At 51.7% G+C, this 18,321-nt stretch overlaps 1 protein-coding gene across 4 annotated transcripts in view; it reads right to left on the reverse strand.

Moving 5' to 3' along the window:
* Nucleotides 1-11,216, reverse strand: part of EPS15L1 (epidermal growth factor receptor pathway substrate 15 like 1) — a 119,778-nt gene extending 108,562 nt beyond the window's left edge. For all 4 annotated transcript variants that reach the window (XR_003116882.1, XM_025367454.1, XM_025367456.1 and 1 more), the window contains exon 1: nt 11,052-11,216. Coding sequence is in view for 3 of the 4 variants with exons in the window: in XM_025367454.1 (XP_025223239.1) it covers nt 11,052-11,084 (33 nt within the window). In the remaining variant the exon portion in view is untranslated. The remainder of the gene's footprint in view (nt 1-11,051) is intronic.
* Nucleotides 11,217-18,321: the final 7,105 nt, after the last annotated feature.

Raw genomic sequence — 18,321 nt, forward strand, 5'->3', positions numbered from 1 at the left:
AAAAAAAAAAAAAAAAAAAAGAAAGAAAAAGAAAAAGAGAAAAATAAAAGCCAGGTAGGCATAGTGACACACTGGCTGACACCTACAATCCCAGCACTTTGGGAGGCCAAGGCAGGTGGATCGCTTTGAGCTCAGAAGTTTGAAACTGGCCTGGGCAACATGGAGAAACCCTGTCTCTACAAAAAAAATACAAAACTTAGCAGGGTGTGGTGGCACACACCTGTGGTCCCAGCCACTCAGAAGGCTGAGGCTGGAAAATCGCTTGAACCCGAGAGGCAAAGGTTGTAGTGAGCTGAGATCGCACCACTGCACTCCAGCCTGGGTCACAGAGTGAGACCCTGTCTCACAGAAAAGGAAGAAAAGGAAGAAAAGGGAAGGAAGGAAGGAAGGAAGGGAGGGAGGGAGGGAGGGAGGGAGGGAGGGAGGGAGGGAGGAAAGAAGGAAGGAAGGAAAGGAAGAAGGGAAAGAAGGGAAAGAAGGGAAGAAGGAAAGAAAGGCCAGTTTTCTACAGATTGGCGTCATGACAGAGGCATGCTTGTTGATGTCACTTGCACAAGAGGGAAGCCCTTTCCTCACCCTCTGATGAGTGCAGGTGAGGATGTAGCGGGGCCCCAGTCCTAGTCGTGCCCTGACTGCTGTCACCGGCCAGTGGGCCTGAGCAGGCAGCTCTGGACCCTGTGCCTGTTTCTTCACCCGAGAGACAAAACGTTCCCGTCTGTCAACTACCCCCAAAGGCAGCTGGAGAGACAGACTGCGCTCCTGGCTGCTGTTCCAAATACCCAGCCTCCAATCGACAGATGGTTATCGCCGGCCCACTACGTGCCAGGAGCCCAGATTTCAGGGACCGGGGACGGACCCAGCAGGCAGCAGGACAGATGGAGCTCCTCGACCCTCCCGGAGCCCATGGTGTGGCATCCATAGGACAAAACGGTGGCTTTGGAGCCCATGGTCTGATCCAGACGCCTGTTCTCTATGGGGGTCTGACCGGTTGTTTTACCCTCTCCCTCTCAGTTTCCTCATCTAGAAACAAGCACAGAGACGACGGCACCACTGTTGGTCCCACAACACTCCCTCACTCCTGTACCAGACCTGTGCCCCAGATCTCTCCCCAGGCCCCAGAGCCGCCTGCCCGGGCCCACTCACTGGTGAGGGCAGTCGGGGTACCACCAGGGCTGGGGTCCCGTTGCCACCTGTTCTGGGAGACCAGGTTATCAGAATCAGGAAAGTGGGGGGCAGGGTGTGGTGGCTCATGCCTGTAATCCCAGCACTTTGGAAGGCCAAGGTGGGTGGATCACTTGAGGCCAGAAGTTTGAGACCAGCCTGGCCAACATGGTGAAATCCCATCTCTACTAAAAATACAAAAAAAGTAGCCAGGGTTGGTGGTGTGCGCCTGTAATCCCAGCTACTTGGGAGGCTGAGGCAGGAGAATCGCTTGAGCCCAGGTGGCGGAGGCTACAGTGAGCCAAGATCACACCATTGCATTCCAGCCTAGGTGACAAAGCGAGACTCCACCTCAAGAAAAAATAAAATAAAACAAAGAAAAAGGGAAGTGGGGCTCTGAGCGGGCAGAGAAGGGGCCAGGAATCTGTGAAGATGGTGCTGGGAGACAGGGCCTGTGCAGAGGGTGGGGGCAGGACACTGGTCCACGCAGTGTGCGGCCAGTCAGAGAGGCTGCATCCGGCTGCTTCCTCCAGGCCTGATGGAACAGAGGAGGGAAAAGACAAAAGGAGGCACAGGAGCCCTCTTCCTCCTGTCCTTTATTCCCAGCCCAGTGGAGGTGATTCATCCCACCACTGTGGGTGCCACCTGACTTTCACGAGTGTGTCACACTGCGTCCTAATTTTCTGTGTGCCTGGCTGCAGCTGAGCTGACCTGCAGGGCGGGGCTCGGTTTTATTTATCTCAGTCCCAAGACAGCACACAGTAGCTCAGCAAGCAGACAGAATCTCACGGTGCCCCAGCCCCAGCCAGAGCTGGTTTTTTTTTTTTTGAGACAGAGTTTTGCCCTTGTCGCCCCAGGCTGGAGTGCAATGGTACGATCTCAGCTCACTGCAACCTCTGCCTCCCAGGTTCAAGCGATTCTCCCGCCTCAGCCTCCCGAGTAGCTGGGATTACAGGCATGTGCCACCACGCCCGGCTAATTTTGTATTTTTAGTAGAGACAAGGTTTCACCATGTTGCTCAGGCTGGTCTCGAACTCCTGACCTCAGGTGATCCACCTGCCTCGGCCTCCCAAAGTGCTGGGATTACAGACGTGAGCCACTGCGCCCGGCATAGCTGGTTTTCCTTTTGACTGTACCTAAATGTGGGGTCTCATGTGGCTTGGAGGGTTTCCTGCAAAGTGATGGGTTTTGACTCAACTGACACAGCCACAGCCCACCGGGCACTCCCACCGCTGCTATCCTGGCTCCCTGAAGGTGGCCTCAATCTGACGGCTGCAGACCCTATGCCTGCTTCTTCCCCCTGCTTCCTCTCCCACCTAGACCCTCACCTGTCCAAATAGCTACCCCACATACTCCTTCCACCCCCAGCCCTTTCTATTCTTCCTGAAACAACCTCAGGCCAAGTTTATCTTGATCACTTCATGTCCATATCACAGAGACCGTCTCAAAGCTAGAACCCAGTTCCAAGCACTCCCTGGGTAAGCAGCCAGACCATCTAAAGGTGTCACTCCTCAAGAACCTGCCATAGCTCCCTACTGCCCCTCATAATGTGGCCCACCCTACTCTTCCTTCAACAGATGATTACTGAGCACCTGAGTGCCAGTTGCAGCCTGGTGAACAAGGAAGAATAAAACAGGCACAATCTCTGCCCTTGTGGACCTACTCTAGGTAGTTGGAGAAGACAGACCATCAATCAACCCCGCAAAGAGAAAATTATAAACAGCTAAATGGAAAAGGTGTCCATCTCCACCAGTGGTAACAGAGAAGCTGGGCCAGTTTGTCAGGAAAGGCTTCCCTGAGGAAGTGATGCCCCAGCTGATATGAAGAGGTGTAGGGATTCACCAGAGGATGAAGGGTTTGCAAAGAGCATTCCAGAGAGAGGGAACAGCAGATGCAAAGGCCCTGAGGCAAGACGAAGGCTCGCCTGCGCAGATGACAGAAAGAGGGGCCAGGGGGCCACAGGGCAGAGGGAATGAGGACTGCAGGCCTGGGAGGCACGGGGAGCAGGTATGCTGCCGGGAGCAGCGCCTGATCCAGCCCGGTTTCTACCAGTGTGCTCAAGAGGAGGAAAAGTGACTTTATGTTAGCCTGACCTGCACGAAGTCAGTAAACAGATTCTGCTATCAAGTCTACATTCCACACTGCAGGCAGTGCAGATGGAAATCCCAGACAAATGCCTGTGGTCATCTGTAACCTTTACTTTCACCTGACAGTTTGTACTATCAAGAGCTGGGACTCCTATGAGGGGAAAAGCCCAAAGAAGCTTTAAGAGCTCATGGTCTGCACTCCACGCAGGAGCAAACTTCAGGGCCACCACTCTGACCAGCGGTAAAGCCCAGTCCAGTGCGAAGGACAGTGGGCAGGTCTCAGCTCCTTGGCCCCCATCAGCCACTGGCCACTCTCTGGGCAAGCAGACATCCTGTCAGTCCCTTTTGTCTTGGGCCAATTTGTAGCCCAGACACAAACTCTCACGTCTTATTTACCAAAAGACCTTCCTCCTTTCATCCCTGAGTTGCCTAAATTAAAGGAAGGATAAAAACCCCAAAGTCCCAGCCGCATGTTCTGGCCCTTTGACCTAGACCTGCAGCCTCTCAGCTCCGGCTCAGTCCTCTTTGCCTCTGTGCAAAAGGCTATTCCCCATGGCCTAGACCAAGGGTGTCCAGTCTTTTGGCTTCCCTGGGCCACACTAGAATTGTCTTGGGCCACACATAAAATACACTAACACTAACACTAACGATAGCTGATGAGCTCAAAAAAAAAAAAATTCACCAAAAAACCTCATAATGCTTTAAGAGAGTTCACAAATTTGTGTTGGGCTGCATTCAAAGCCATCCTGGGTCACATGCAGGCATGGGTTGGACAAGCTTGGCCTACACCAAACACGCCCTCTCCTCCATACAACCATGTCCAACACCGAAATGGAAGCCAGTCGTCTGCCCCTCCTGCAGCTTGGACCACCTGTGACCTTAGCCTCTGCTGTGGGCCAGGCCTGGACAACTCAATTCTGCATGGGCCAGGAGCACTGATTACCACTCTGGCAGGGAAACCTTTGGATCCTCCTAAAGACAATTGGCTAGGAGTGGTGGCTCACACCTGGAATCTCAGTGCTTTGGAGGCAGAGGCAGGAGGATCACTTGAGGTCAGGAGTTCGAAACCAGACCGGGCAACATAGCAAGATCCTGTCTCTACAAAAAAATTAAAAATTAGCCAGGCATGGTGTTGTATGCCTGTAGTCTCAGTTCCTTGGGAGGCTGAGGCAGGAGGATCACTTGAGGCGAAGAGTCAAGGCTACAATGAGCTTTGATTGCACCACTGCACTCCAGCCCGAGAAATAAAGCAAGATCCTGTCTCTAAAGGAAAAAGAAAGACAAGGCCGGGCGCGATGGCTCAAGCCTGTAATCCCAGCACTTTGGGAGGCCGAGACGGGCGGATCACGAGGTCAGGAGATCGAGACCATCCTGGCTAACACGGTGAAACCCTGTCTCTACTAAAAAATACAAAAAACTAGCGGGGCGAGGTGGCGGGCGCCTGTAGTCCCAGCTACTCGGGAGGCTGAGGCAGGAGAATCACGTAAACCTGGGAGGCGGAGCTTGCAGTGAGCCGAGATCCGGCCACTGCACTCCAGCCCGGGCTACAGAGGGAGACTCCGTCTCAAAAAAAAAAAAAAAGAAAGACAATAAGCAGGCCTTTCCATGTTCCTCTCTACCTTTTAATGAGATGAGATTAAAGCAATAAAATACAAACTCAGACTACATAATATCTAATAACTAGGTATAAAAACAAATGAGGTTAGGAGATGTCATGCTATGATAATGCTTGGGAGTTTAAAAAAAAAAACCACAAACTCAAAAAAAAAAACTTTCCAAGACAAGAAACTATATGGTACAATGAAGAGGCCTGGACCTGTGTCAGAAAAGCCATGTCAGCCTGAGCTCACCGGGTACAAACTTGGGCAAGGGACATGACAATCTCTGGCCTCACTTTACCTCTTTTTTTTTTTTGAGATAGGGTCTTGCTCTGTCACCCAGGCTAGAGAGCAGTGGCACAATCTCGGCTCAGTGCAACCTCCGCCTCCTGGGTCCAAGCAATTCTCCTGCCTCAGCCTCCTGAGTAGCTGGGATTACAGGCACGCGCCACCATGCCAGGATAATTTCTGTATTTTAGTAGAGACGGGGTTTTACCATGTTGGCCAGGCTGGTCTCGAACTCCCAACCTCCAGTGATCCACCTGCCTTGGCCTCCCAAAGTGCTGTGATTACAGGTGTGAGCCATCGCACCCGGCCCACTTTACCTCTTTATACACTGAAGATAATACTGGCCAGAGTGACTGGGAGGATGAACCAGGCAATCTAAGATGTCTTCTTTACTCAGTCCTTCCAGCCTGGTGGTGAGACCTTTCCTGACCTCCACATCAGATCAGAACCTGCCCTGCTCTACTCATCTCACGGCATCAATCCCCACTGGGTGCACCACACATTGGCTCATTTCTTCATATCTGGACCCCTCTCCACAATGTCAGCCCCGTGAGGCGGCGCTGTCTTCAGATTCACCGTTCCATCCGCTGCCCAGAAAGTGCACGGCAAAAAGAAGATGCCGAATAAATACTCACTGAACAAACAGTGTGATCTACAAAAGGAAGGCACGAGGGCCAGGTGTGGTGGCTCACACCTGTAATCCCAGCACTCTGAGAGGCTGAGGCGGGCAGATCACTTGAGGTCAGGAGTTCGAGACCAGCCTGGGCAACATGGTGAAACTCCATTTCTACTAAAAATACAAAAATTAGCTGGGCATGGTGGCGGGTGCCTGTAATCCCAGCTACTCAGGAGGCTGAGACAGGAGAATCGCTTGAATCCGGGAGGCGGACGTTGCAGTGAGCCAAGACAGCGCCATTGCACTCCAGCCTGGGTGACAAGAGTGAAACTCCATCTCAAAAAAAAAGGGAAGGCACTGAGAGCTCATGTATCACACGGCAGGGTGCTGACATTCTACTGTGACAAAGCAGGTCAAGCGAGTCCACAGTCCCAGTCTGCAGATGAGAAAACTGCAGTACAGAAAGTATTTGCAGGACTGAGGGCAGCGAAGGAGTATCTGGGAATCCAAACAAACATCTAAGGACCCAAACATTGAAAAGCTGGCACCACTGCACCTGATAGTGCCTGTTTTTCTTTTCTTTTTTTTTTTTTTTGAAATGGAGTCTCGCTTTGTTGCCCAGATTGGAGTGTGCAGGGGCGCGATCCTGGCTCGCTGCAGTCTCCGCCTCCTGGGTTCAAGTGACTCTCCTGCCTCCTGAGTAGCCGGGATTACAGGTGCCCGCCACCACGCCCGGCTAATTTTTTGTTTTTTCAGTAGAGACGGGGTTTCATCGTGTTGGCCAGGCTGGTCTTGAACTCCTGACCTCAGGTGATCCACTTGCCTCGGTCTCCCAAAGTGCTAGGATTACAGACGTCAGCCACTGCGCCCGGCCCGGAAAGTTGTTTTAAAGTTCAGAATGGGGGTGGAGGGGTCTTGCCCAGTGAGAATCTATTAAGTCAAAAAAAAAAAAAAAAAAAAACAATCAACAACAACCAAAAAAAAAAAAACAGGCCAGCGCAGGTCAATAAGAGACAGGGAATTCTGGATCTTTCAGAAGTGGATTTTACTCTAAAACCTGGTTCTCATCAATTTAGACTGCATCGCCATTAGCATTCTAGTAAGATAGACTAGCGATTATTTCAGAGGCAGAAAAAAAACAAGGCACAAGAGGACAAGTAAGTGTCTGAGCCACTCAGCATTCATTTCAGACACACTGGCCGGGTGCTGCTCTGGGAGGGTGCCCAGCAGGCCGTCTGGAACAGGAGGGCTCTGCGGCAGGAGGACGTGGATGAGACCTCAGCTCTGGGCCCACCAACTATGAGACTTCAGCAAGTTACTTTATTTCTGTGGGTCTTGGTTTCCTCACTTGTAAAAGGGGAATAAAAACCTTCTAGAATGGTGGCACCTACCAAAATACAGCAAAAGCTCCTGGATGAAGAATGCATGACAAGGGGAAAAGGGGGAAGGTTTAACCCTTTGGGCCCAGGGCAGTCTCTCCTCATCACTGAGCCCAGTACCATGCACTTCCTAGGGACAGCGGCCACAAAAGGGACTGACAGAAGGTACAAGGGAGAGAACTCTCATTCGCGTGGGGCTAAGGGAGGACACCACGGGGGAGGCCTCAAAGACTGTCCTTCAGGGCAGGGAGCATGCGGCAGGAGCTCACAGTGATGGTCTAGCAACTGGAGCAACACAGCTAAGGATGCCAAGGCTAGAAAGTGTCGCCAAGGGCCAGAAGTGCAGGAAAGGGACCCAGCAAGGTTAGGTGGAGTCGATTCAGGGCTTACTAAGCTCATCAAAGCTGACTTTTTTTGAGACAGAGTCTCACCCTGTCTCCCAGGCTGGGGTGCAGTGGCGCAATCTCAGCTCACTGCAACCTCCACCTCTTGGTTTCAAGTGATTCTCATGCCTCAGCCTCCCAAGTAGCTGGGACTATAGGCGTGTGCCACTATGCCTGACTTTTGTATTTTTGGTACACACAGAGTTTCACTAGGCTGGTCTCGAACTCCTGGCCTCAAGTGATCCGTCTGCCTCAGCCTCCCAAGGTGCTGAGATTATAGGCGTGAGCCACAGCGCCCAGCTGTAAACTGACTTCTTTTGAAGGGGAATGGGAGCTGCGAAAGGTTTTTGGAACAGGGGAGTATGTTTTAGAAGATGAATCCCAGTCAGATGCTGTGGCTGATGCCTGTAATTTCCAATACTTTGGAAGGCCGAGGTAGGATTGCTTGAGGCTAGGGGTTTAAGACCTGCCTAAGCAACACAGCAAGACTCTATCTCTACAAAAAATTTTTTTTTAATTAGCTGAGTATGACTGGTGTGCTCCTGTAGCACCAGCTACTTGGGAGGCCAAGGTGGGACAATTGCTTGAGCCCAGGAGTTTGAGGTTACAGTGAGCTATGATCCTACTACTGCTCTCCAGCCTGGGGGACAGAGCGAGACCCTGTCTCAAAAAACAAAAAGAAGATGACTCCCACAGTGGCGGGGGATGAAGTGGGAGGGAGAGGGCAAGTAGGAAGTAGGATGGCCCAGCCCACTTTGGGCATGGCAAGAAAGTGGCCTATTCCACAGTCCAGCAGGCTGGCAGGGGTGCAGGAGAGCCACCTTCTGGACTCCAGAAGGCAGGTTTGGAGTCCTCTGCACAGAAGTTTCAGGGGAGGGAGCACACAGAGAGATAAGATGCAGGTGGGGAGGCTGAAATTAGGGGACAAGAGGGAGAGACTGAAAGGAGAGAGGATGAAGAGTAAAATCCCATGGGCTCCAGTGTTGCAGGGTTCGAGGAGGATCGGCTGCAGCCACAGGGCACCAGGTTTAAGGACGGAGGGGCCGCTGGTAACCTCGGGGAGTATAAGGAGGGAGAAAATCTGGACGCATTTCCATGGAAGGCTTTTTGGAAAACAGAAGAGAGCTGAGCAGGGGGACAGGGAGAAACACAAATAACTGAGATGCTGATGGGAAAAAAAAAATCACTACTAAAGAGGCAGGAGTGCAGACCTTTCTAATTCATATTGATATTCAGGGTCAGAAAAGAGTATACAAGGAAGGAGATTCTGAGATGATGTCGGGGAGCACACAGCAGGCTGAAAAAGACGCTGATGGGAAAAGTGCAGACGGGCGTGGGGGTGGAGAAAACACACCCCTCCTCCCCTAGGCTACCCACTGGGTTATCCGCTTTGCTCACCTTCACCTGGCCGTCTGCTTGCCAAGTGTGCTCTGTCACCAAAATCCAACCAGATCACAGCCGCCTGCTGCAGGGTGCTTCCCTGTTGCCCCCAGTCAAAAATTTTGGAATCATACCCTTGGTTCCCCCAGAATTATCTGTGAACCCAAGTGATCTCCTGAGCTAGACAGCAAGGGCCTGGGAGGGCCATGCCTCACATCTGGGTCAACAGTAACCCATGGTGTAGATCTTCACTCGAGAGCAGGTGTAGAGAAATGCTGACATTTCCAAACGAAGAAAACCAGGCCAAGCCTTCATTCAACAAATGTATAGGGAAAGGAACAGGAAGAGGCTTAGGAGTCAGTGACCTGGCCGGGCGTAATGGCTCACACCATTTTGGGAGGCCAAGGCGGGTGGATCACTTGAGGTCAGGAATTTGAGACCAGCCTGGCCAACATGGTGAAACCCCGTCTCCACTAAAAAAATACAAAAATTAGCCGGGTGTGCCTGTAGTCCCAGCTATCAGGAGGCTGAGGCAGGAGAATCACTTGAACTTGGGAGGCGGAGGTTGCAGTGGGCTGACATCACACCACTGCACTTCACCCTGGGTGACAGAGCAATACTCCACCTCAAAAAAAAAAAAATTTTTGGACAGGAAAATTTGGACAGGAAGTTTTAGAAAGATCCATGCCTCCCAAACTGGTAGTGCTTAGAGGTTTCTCATGAAATGATCTTAGGTGATTTTCCCCGACTCCTGCCGTCCCTGCCCGCCCCCCGCTCCCCGCCCCCCACCTCCCCACTACATACTCTAAACTGTAGCACTTAGCTATTAATAACTACTATCTGTAGGACACTTAACAGTTTACAGAGCACTTTTATGTCAGTAACAAGAACTTGCTAATTAATAATCACTGGGTGTTAGCACTGTTAATTTAGTGACAGTGTTGCAAACTGGCTAGCTGTGCACTTCTCTTGCCCTGGATCAGCTAACCAGTCATGCAAGCATGCAACCGGCCTGTCAGCTCTCTTCGGGTCTGGAATTCTTACTTGCTGTGGTCTCTACTCCCAAAGGTCCAAATCTGGCATAGGCACTGTTCTAAGTGCTTTTTCACATGCTTAATTTTCACATAATCCCAACACATTTTTAGATCTCCATTTTCCAAAGGAAGCAACTGATGGGTGGAAAGGCTAAGAGCTTCAACCAAAGGCACAGAGAAATCGGGGCTGGAGCCAAGATTTGAACACATGATCTGACCCTGTGTCCTCACTCTTAATCACTATGCTGTGCTAGATCATTCTAGCAAAATGCTTATATGGTGCTTTGCACAACACAGGTATTCAGCAAATAAAGGCAGCTGTGATTAGCAGAACACAGGCAGTTTCTAGTTCCCACGAGTGTCACCTCCAGGAGAGCAGCGACCTTGTCTTTCTGGATGAATGCAGCGCTCCCAGCACCTGACCCAACGCACATTTGAGGGATGGATAGAAAATGAATGAATGAAAGTCCCTCCCAAATAGCAGAGCTGCCTACGCATGACTCTTTTTCGCACGTCTGTGTCGCGCTATCGATACTGACCCTTCTTAAGCGCATCAGGCGAATTTGAGGACACAGAGAGGTGCCCAAAGACGTGCGATCTGCGCCCGGTGCAGGGTGCAGGGGTGGCGGAAGCAGCTCCCAAGGGATCAGTCTGAGATCTCGCTGTTGCTGACGGGTCCGGGCTCCGGCGAGGCTCTGCCCTGCAGCCAGCAGGGACCCTGCCCGCCCGGGCGCCGGCACCCGCGGGAGACAAAGACTCACCGGGCCACTGCGCCGACAGAAACGCTCGTTCCCCTCGCCCACCTCTCCGGGATGCAGCCCAGCCCCCCGCGGGTCCCCGGCCTGGGAGCTTCGGCGGCGGCAGGGTCCGGGCCCTGGGCGAAGAGGACACGCGCCGCGCATCTCCTGGCCTCGCTGGTGCCCGCGAGGGTCCCTCGGGCACTGGAGGCCGCGGGCCCCGGCCTGTCACCTTCAGGGCCGCCTGCCCACCCGCCGGCCGCAAACCCTTCAAGCACGAGCCGCCCCCGCCGCCGCCCAGCTGAGTCTCCCCGCGCCTCAGCCTCGCCGCGCCGCTCGCCTCGCGCCCCGCACCCCGGCGCCGCCCCCAGGCCCGCCCGGCCCGTACCTGCTGGGAGAGGGGGATGAGTGGCGCCGCCATCTTCCCGCGGACTGGGGCTCCGAGCGCCGGGGGAACGGGGGCGGGGCCGCTGCCGCGCGTGCGCACTGGGACGACGGGAGGGCGGTGCGCACGCAGCCTGTCTCGGGAGGGGGCGGGACCGTAGGCAGGGCCACGCACGCGCAGTCAGGCCGGCAGGGGCAGGGGCGGGGCCGCGCGCCGGCAACTTGATGGGCGGGGCCCGAGGCGTCTGCGTGCAGTGCTCTCTTGCCCGCTGTCCCTGACCCTGCTTCCAACGTTGTTCGGACTCTCGTACCGCCGGCCGCTGGCCGAGTCGGCCATGCTCTGTCATCCCTCCAGCCCATGCCGAGGCCTGGTTCTCTGTTAGGGAGGCTGTCCCCCTGCCAGTGCGCCTGGGGAGGCGGTTGCCCACCCCGCGGAGCGTCGGGACCGTCACCCTGCCCCGCAAGGCGCCCTGTTCCTAGGATCGCAGTGTGTGTGTTCTAATCTGGGGGACCCGCACCCTGCCCCCCTCACCCTGCCCCGCAAGGCGTCCTGTTCCTAGGATAGCTCTGTGTGTGTGTGTGTGTGTGTGTGTGTGTGTGTGTGTGTTGTAGTCTGGGGAACCCGCACCCTGCCCTGCAAGGCGTCCTATTTCTAGGATAGCTGTTTGTGTATGTTTTATAATCTGGGTCTGCCCGTTAGGGTTTTGACTAAGCTCAGGCGCAGGACTTCACCTCTGTGTGCCGCTGCAGCACCCACAGTGCCAGGTGCCAGGCATGATTCCCCTGCTGCTCTGTGTGTCCTGGCAAGTGGCTGAATTCGCCTCTCTGGGCCCCTAGGCCCCTCTTCTGAAAAGAGAGAATGGTAATACGTGTTTGTTATTGTTACACATCTATGTCCCTCACTGCCCGGCACAGAGCAGCAGGCACCTGATGCTTGCTGGAGTATGGTTATTAGAGGAAAAGCACTATTCTAGAGGACTTTTTTTTTTATTTTACTTTATTTTGTCTCACTCTGTCAACCAGGCTGGAGTGCAGTGGCACGATCTCGGCTCACTGCAACCTCGCCTCTCAGGTTCAAGTGATTCTCATACCTCAGCCTCCTGAGTAGCGGGTATTACAGGCATGCACCACCATGCCCGGCTAATTTTTGTATTTTTATTTTTATTTTATTTTTGAGACGGAGTCTTGCTCTGTCGCCCAGGCTGGAGTGCAATGATGTGATTTCCACTCACTGCAACCTCTGCTTCCCAGGTTCAAGCAATTCTCCTCTCTCAGCCTCCCTAGTAGCTGGGATTACAGGCGCCCACCAACACGCTTGGCTAACTTTTGTATTTTTAGTAGAGACAGTTTCACCATGTTGGCCAGGCTAGTCTCAAACTCCTGACCTCAGGTGATCCGCCTGCCTTAGCCTCCCAAAGTGCTGGGATTACAGGTGTGAGCCACCGCGCCTGGCCATATTTTTGTGTTTGTAATAGAGATGGGGTTTCACCATGTTGGCCAGGCTGGTCTCGAACTCCTGACCTCAAGCAGTCTGCCTGCCTCGGCCTTCCAAAATGCTGGAATTACAGGGCATTTATTTATTCAAATGCTCCAGCCTGGGTGACAGAGCAAGACCCTGTCTCAAAAAATAAAATAAATAAAATAAAGATACATTACCTTCCATTGGCTGTGGGCACCCAGCACATACACCTCCAGGGCTAATTTCTTTTTTTTTTTTTTTTTTGAGACGGAGTCTCGCTCTGTCGCCAAGGCTGGAGTGCAGTGGCCGGATCTCGGCTCACTGCAAGCTCCGCCTCCCGGGTTCCGGCCATTCTCCTGCCTCAGCCTCCCGAGTAGCTGGGACTACAGGCGCCCGCCACCTCGCCCGGCTAGTTTTTTGTACTTTTTAGTAGAGACGGGGTTTCACTGTGTTAGCCAGGATGGTCTCGATCTCCTGACCTCGTGATCCGCCCGTCTCGGCCTCCCAAAGTGCTGGGATTACAGGCTTGAGCCACCGCGCCCGGCCTAGGGCTAATTTCTACATACAGAGTGAAGAAGGAAGTCCGATTAGGCAACTTGACCACAGCAGCACGGGGTTTCTTCAGGGAAGGTTGGCCTCTCCTTACCAGGCATCCTATGATGGTGGCACAGTGTGTCTGGCCTGGCACCAGTTCCCAGCAAGCAAGGCAGAAGGCCGGCAATCTCAGGGGTGGGGACGCAGCCTCCTGTCCATCTCCTCCTGCCTGGTGTTTCACAAGCAGCTGCTCCAGCATCTTCAATGATTCAGGGTAACTCCTGCCACTCAGATGAGCACTGCACGCTTTATGATTCATTCAACAACCATTCACCTGCCAAACACGTGTTGAGCACTCTACCTTGGGCCAGACCCGTGGCCTAGACACAGGTGAACTAATTGTGCATCAGGTCAACACACTCTGTGCCCCCAGTTGACAGTCTAGAGCAGGGAGCTGTCTCATCCTGAAACTGTGTTAGAACCACCCTATAAGGGCTTGTTAAACACAAACTGGGGTTCTTAGGCTGATTGGTAGCTCTAGGTGAGACTTGAGATGTTTACTTCATTTTTTTGTTGTTGTTTGTTTTTGAGACAGAGTCTCGCTATGTCACCCAGGCTGAAGTGCAATGCCATGATCTCGGCTCACTGCAACCTCCGCCTCCCAGGTTCAAGTGATTCTCATGCCTCAGCCTCCCAAGTAGCTGGAATTACAGGCATGTACCCCCATGCCTGGCTAATTTTTGTGTTTTTAGTAGAATAGGGTTTCACCCTGTTGGCCAGACTGGTCTCCATCTCCTGACCTCAAGTGATCCACCCGCCTTGGCTTCCCAAAGTGCTGGGATTACAGGCGTGAGCCACTGCGCCTGGCCACGTGATTTGTTAGAAATCTAAACATCGTGGCCAGGCCCGGTGGCTCACACCTGTAATCCCAGCACCTTGGGAGGCCGAGGCAGGTGGATCATGAGGTCAGGATATCAAGACCATCCTGGCTAACACAGTGAAACCCCCTCTCTACTAAAAAATACAAAAAATGAACCGAGCATGGTGGTGGGCACCTGTAGTCCCAGCTATTCAGGAGGCTGAGGCAGAAGAATGGCATGAACCCGGGAGGCGGAGCCTGCAGTGAGCCGAGATCAGGTGACAGAGCGAGACTCCATCTCAAAAAAAAAAAAAAAAAAAAAAGAACAATGTATAGCCAATCAACAGCTTAGGTTATTGCATATAAATCCTCAATAAACACTTTAGGAACTGCCCTTTCTTTTTCCTTTAAGAACCCACTTGTGGGCCAGGCACAGTGGCTCATACCTGTAACCCCAGCACTTTGGGAGACCAAGGTGGGCAGATCACCTGAGGTCAGAAGTTCCAGACCAGCCTGGCCAACATGGCGAAAACCCATCTCTACTGAAAGTACAAAAATTAGCCAGGCATGGTGGCAGGCGCCCGTAATCCCAGCTACTCAGGAGGCTGAGGCAGGAAAAGCTTGAACTCAGGTGGCAGAGGTTGCAGTGAACCGAGTTTGCAACACTGCACTCCAGCCTGGGCAACAAGAGTGAGACTCTGTCTCGAAAAATAAATACATAAATAAATAAATAAAATAAAATAAGATGGCCAGGCACAGTAGCTCACACTTGTAATCCCAGCACTTTGGGAGGCTGAGGCGGGTGGATCATTTGAAGACCAGCCTGGCCAACATGGTGAAACCCTGTCTCTACTAAAAATACAAAACAATTAGCTGGGTATGGTGGTGGGTGCCTGTAATCCCAGCTACTCAAGAGGCTGAGGCAGGAGAATCGCTCGAGTCCAGGAGGCAGAGGTTTCAGTGAGCCAAGATCACACAATCCAGCCTGGGCAACAAAAGTGAAACTCTGTCTCAAAAATAAATAAATAAATAAATAAATAAGACACAAACCCACTTGTGGCCAGGTGCAGTGGCTTTCACCTGTAATCCCAGCACTTTGGGAGGCTGAGGGGAATTATGAGTTCAGGAGCTGGAGACCAGCCTGGCCAATATGGTGAAACATCAGTATGGTGAAACCCCATCTCTACAAAAAAAAATACAAAAATTAGCCAAGTGTGGTGGTGCACGCCTGTAGTCCCAGTTACTTGGGAGGCTGAGGTCAGAAAATCACTTGAACTCGGGAGGTGGAGGTTGCAGTGAGCTGAGATTGCGCCACTGCATTCCAGCCTGGGTGAAAGAGTGAGACTCTGTCTCAAAACAAAGTCAAAAACAAAAAGAACCCACTTGTAACTTGCTAATCAAAGCATATATTCAGGGCAACTTGAATCTGTCTCCTGGGCTGCAATCCTCAACCTTGGCCCAAACTCTCTACTTATATTAACTTTGCCTCAGCTTCTTTTTTTACATCAACAGAGTAATGAAGGTTTTTAACTGTCTTGAGTGCTTTATCAGTACGTATTCCATAAGGAAAAGAGAAGTACTTCTAAGTACTTCAAACAGAGGATATTGAATACAGGGGATTGAGCCAAGCTCTGTGGCTCACGCCTATAATCCCAGCCCTTTGGGAGGCTGAGACAGGTGGATTGAGACCAGCCTGGCCAACATGGAGAAACCCCACCTGTACTAAAAATACAAAAATTAACCCAGTGTGGTGGCGGGGGCCTGTAATTACACCTGTAATCCCAGTTTCTCAGGAGGCTGAGGCAGGAGAATTGCTTGAACCTGGGAGGGGAAGGTTGCAGTGAGCTGAGAAATCACCGTTGCACTCCAGCCTAGGTGACAGAGTGAGACTCTGTCTCTAAAAAATAAGTAAAGAAAAATAAATGAATACACAAACGAATACAGGGTATAAAAGTGTTGGAAGTACTGGAAGAACAAATATAGTATAAAAGTGTTGGAATACTGGAAAAACAAAAGGGGAAGGTAAGTTTACCTGAAGATTCGTAACTATATGAGGCTGCTAGCCCCTCTAGGGCTGAAAGATTAAAGCAGGGGAGGTGGCTGGGCATGGTGGCTCATGCCTGTAATCCCAGCACTTTGGGAGGCCAAGGCGGGTGGATCACCTGAGGTCAGAAGTTCGAGACCAGCCTGGCCAACGTGGTGAAACCCCATGTCTACTAAGAATACAAAAATTAGACAGTCGTGGTGGTGGGTGCCTGTAATCCCAGCTACTTGGGAGGCTGAGGCATGAGAATCACTTGAACCTCAGAGGCGGAGGTTGCAGTGAGCTGAGGTCACACCATTGCACTCCAGCTTGGATGACAAGAGCGAAGCTCCGTCTCAATAAATAATAAATAAATAAAGCACGGGAGGACCCATAACCCACAATCACTGTGCCTCCAGAAGGAACCCAGATGTGTTCACCCTTGCTAACCACAGTTGCTTCCACCATGATTGCTAAAGTCACAGCTGTTGTTGTCACCACCACCTAAGCCACTGGCAGAAGTCTGAAAAAAATGGTTTCTCCTCTCTTTCTGCCTTCCAACTTTGTTCTGATAAAGCATGATAGGAACGTTGCCAATCGGCAACAGCATCCAGGAAATGTAGCATTCAGGCTTGAAGCGCCAGTATCAGAGAGTCTAGAAGGGTGGTGGCCATAGAAATTCTCCAGCATCATCTTGTAAAAATAACCCACACTTGGCCAGGCGCAGAGGCTCACACCTGTAATTCCAGCACTTTGGAAGACCGAGGCAGGCAGTTCATGAGGTCGGGAATTCGAGACCAGCCTGGCCAACATGGTGAAACCCCATCTCTACTAAAAATACAAAAATTAGCCGGGCGTGGTGGCGGGCACCTGTAATCCCAGCTACTCGGGACGTTGAGGCAGGAGAATCGCTTGAACCTGGGAGGGGGAGGTTGCAGTGAGCCAAGATCGCACCATTGCACTCCAGCCTGGGCAACAAGAGCAAAACTCCGTCTCAGAAGAAAAAAAAACTTTTAAAAAAAGGCCGGGAGTGGTGACTCATGCCTGTAATCCCAGCACTTTGGGAGGCCGAGGCAGGCAGATCACGAGGTCAGGAGATTGAGACCATCATGGCTAACACGGTGAAACCCCATCTCTACTAAAAATACAAAAAATTAGCCAGGCATGGCGGTGGGCGCCTGTAGTCCCAGCTACTTGGGAGGCTGAGGCAGGAGAATGGCGTGAACCCGGGAGGTGGAGCTAGCAGTGAGTCAAGATCACGCCACTGCACTCCAGCCTAGGCGACAGAGAGAGACTCCGTCTCAAAAACAAAAACAAACAAACCAAAATCCAAACTTAATCATACACTTTTGAACCCTAAGAATTACGTTGAGTCTTGAAGAAAATGGGACTGTGTGATCTGAGCCATGCAGCATGTAACTACAACTTCTGCTTATAGATTATAGATTAACTCTCCTGTTCTTGCTCTGTAAATTGATTTAAAAAGACTAAATGGCATCAGCATTAAGATCTCCCTTTTAGATTGCTGACCTTTCCTCTATTATAATCTTGCACCTAAATCAGACCAGATAGTGCAAAAGACCCCGTGACTGTTACATCCTCTATGTGAATGTTAAATACACCCTTCCCAAAAAGACTACTGCCTTGACAAATCAGATTACTGTTAACTATGTACTCACGTTGGGTGAAATATGTGGAAACTCTGTCAAGCTTCCCAAACCTTACCTGTATAAATGATCCCCAAACTTCCTCACGTTGGAGTGCTGATTTCCATTCTTTGGAATCTGTGTTTCAGGGTGGCCGTCCTCAAACTTTGGGCTAAACTAAACTCGACATTTAACCATATTTCCTGAATTTATTTATTTAGGGTTGACGTTTTGATGATCCAGATGGGATCTGAAATGGAGTTCCAGTGACCTTGCCACTTTTGACAATCAGAGCCTTTGTACTGTAACCGCAAAGGGGTCTTGATCCAGACCCTGAGAGGGTTCTTGGATCTCACCCAAGAAAGAATTAAAGCAGGCAAGTCCATACAGTAGAGTGAAAGCCAGTTTCTTAGGAAAGTAAAGGAATAATGGAATGGCTACTTCATAGAGCAGCCCCAAGGGCTGCTGGGTTTTTGTTGTTGTTGTTGTTGTTTTTGAGATGGACTTTCACTCTTGTTGCCCAGGCTGGAGTACAATGGTGGGATCTCGGCTCACCACAACCTCTGCCTCCCGGGTTCAAGCGATTCTCCTGCCTCAGCCTCCTGAATAGCTGGGATTACAGGCATGCACCACCACGCCCGGATAATTTTGTATTTTTAGTAGAGATGGGGTTTCCCCATATTGGTCAGGCTGGTCTTGAACTCCCAACCCCAGGTGATCCACCCGCCTCGGCCTCCCAAAGTGCTGGAATTA

Source organism: Theropithecus gelada, chromosome 19, assembly GCF_003255815.1.
Source record: "Theropithecus gelada isolate Dixy chromosome 19, Tgel_1.0, whole genome shotgun sequence".
Classification (NCBI taxonomy): Eukaryota; Metazoa; Chordata; class Mammalia; order Primates; family Cercopithecidae; genus Theropithecus; species Theropithecus gelada.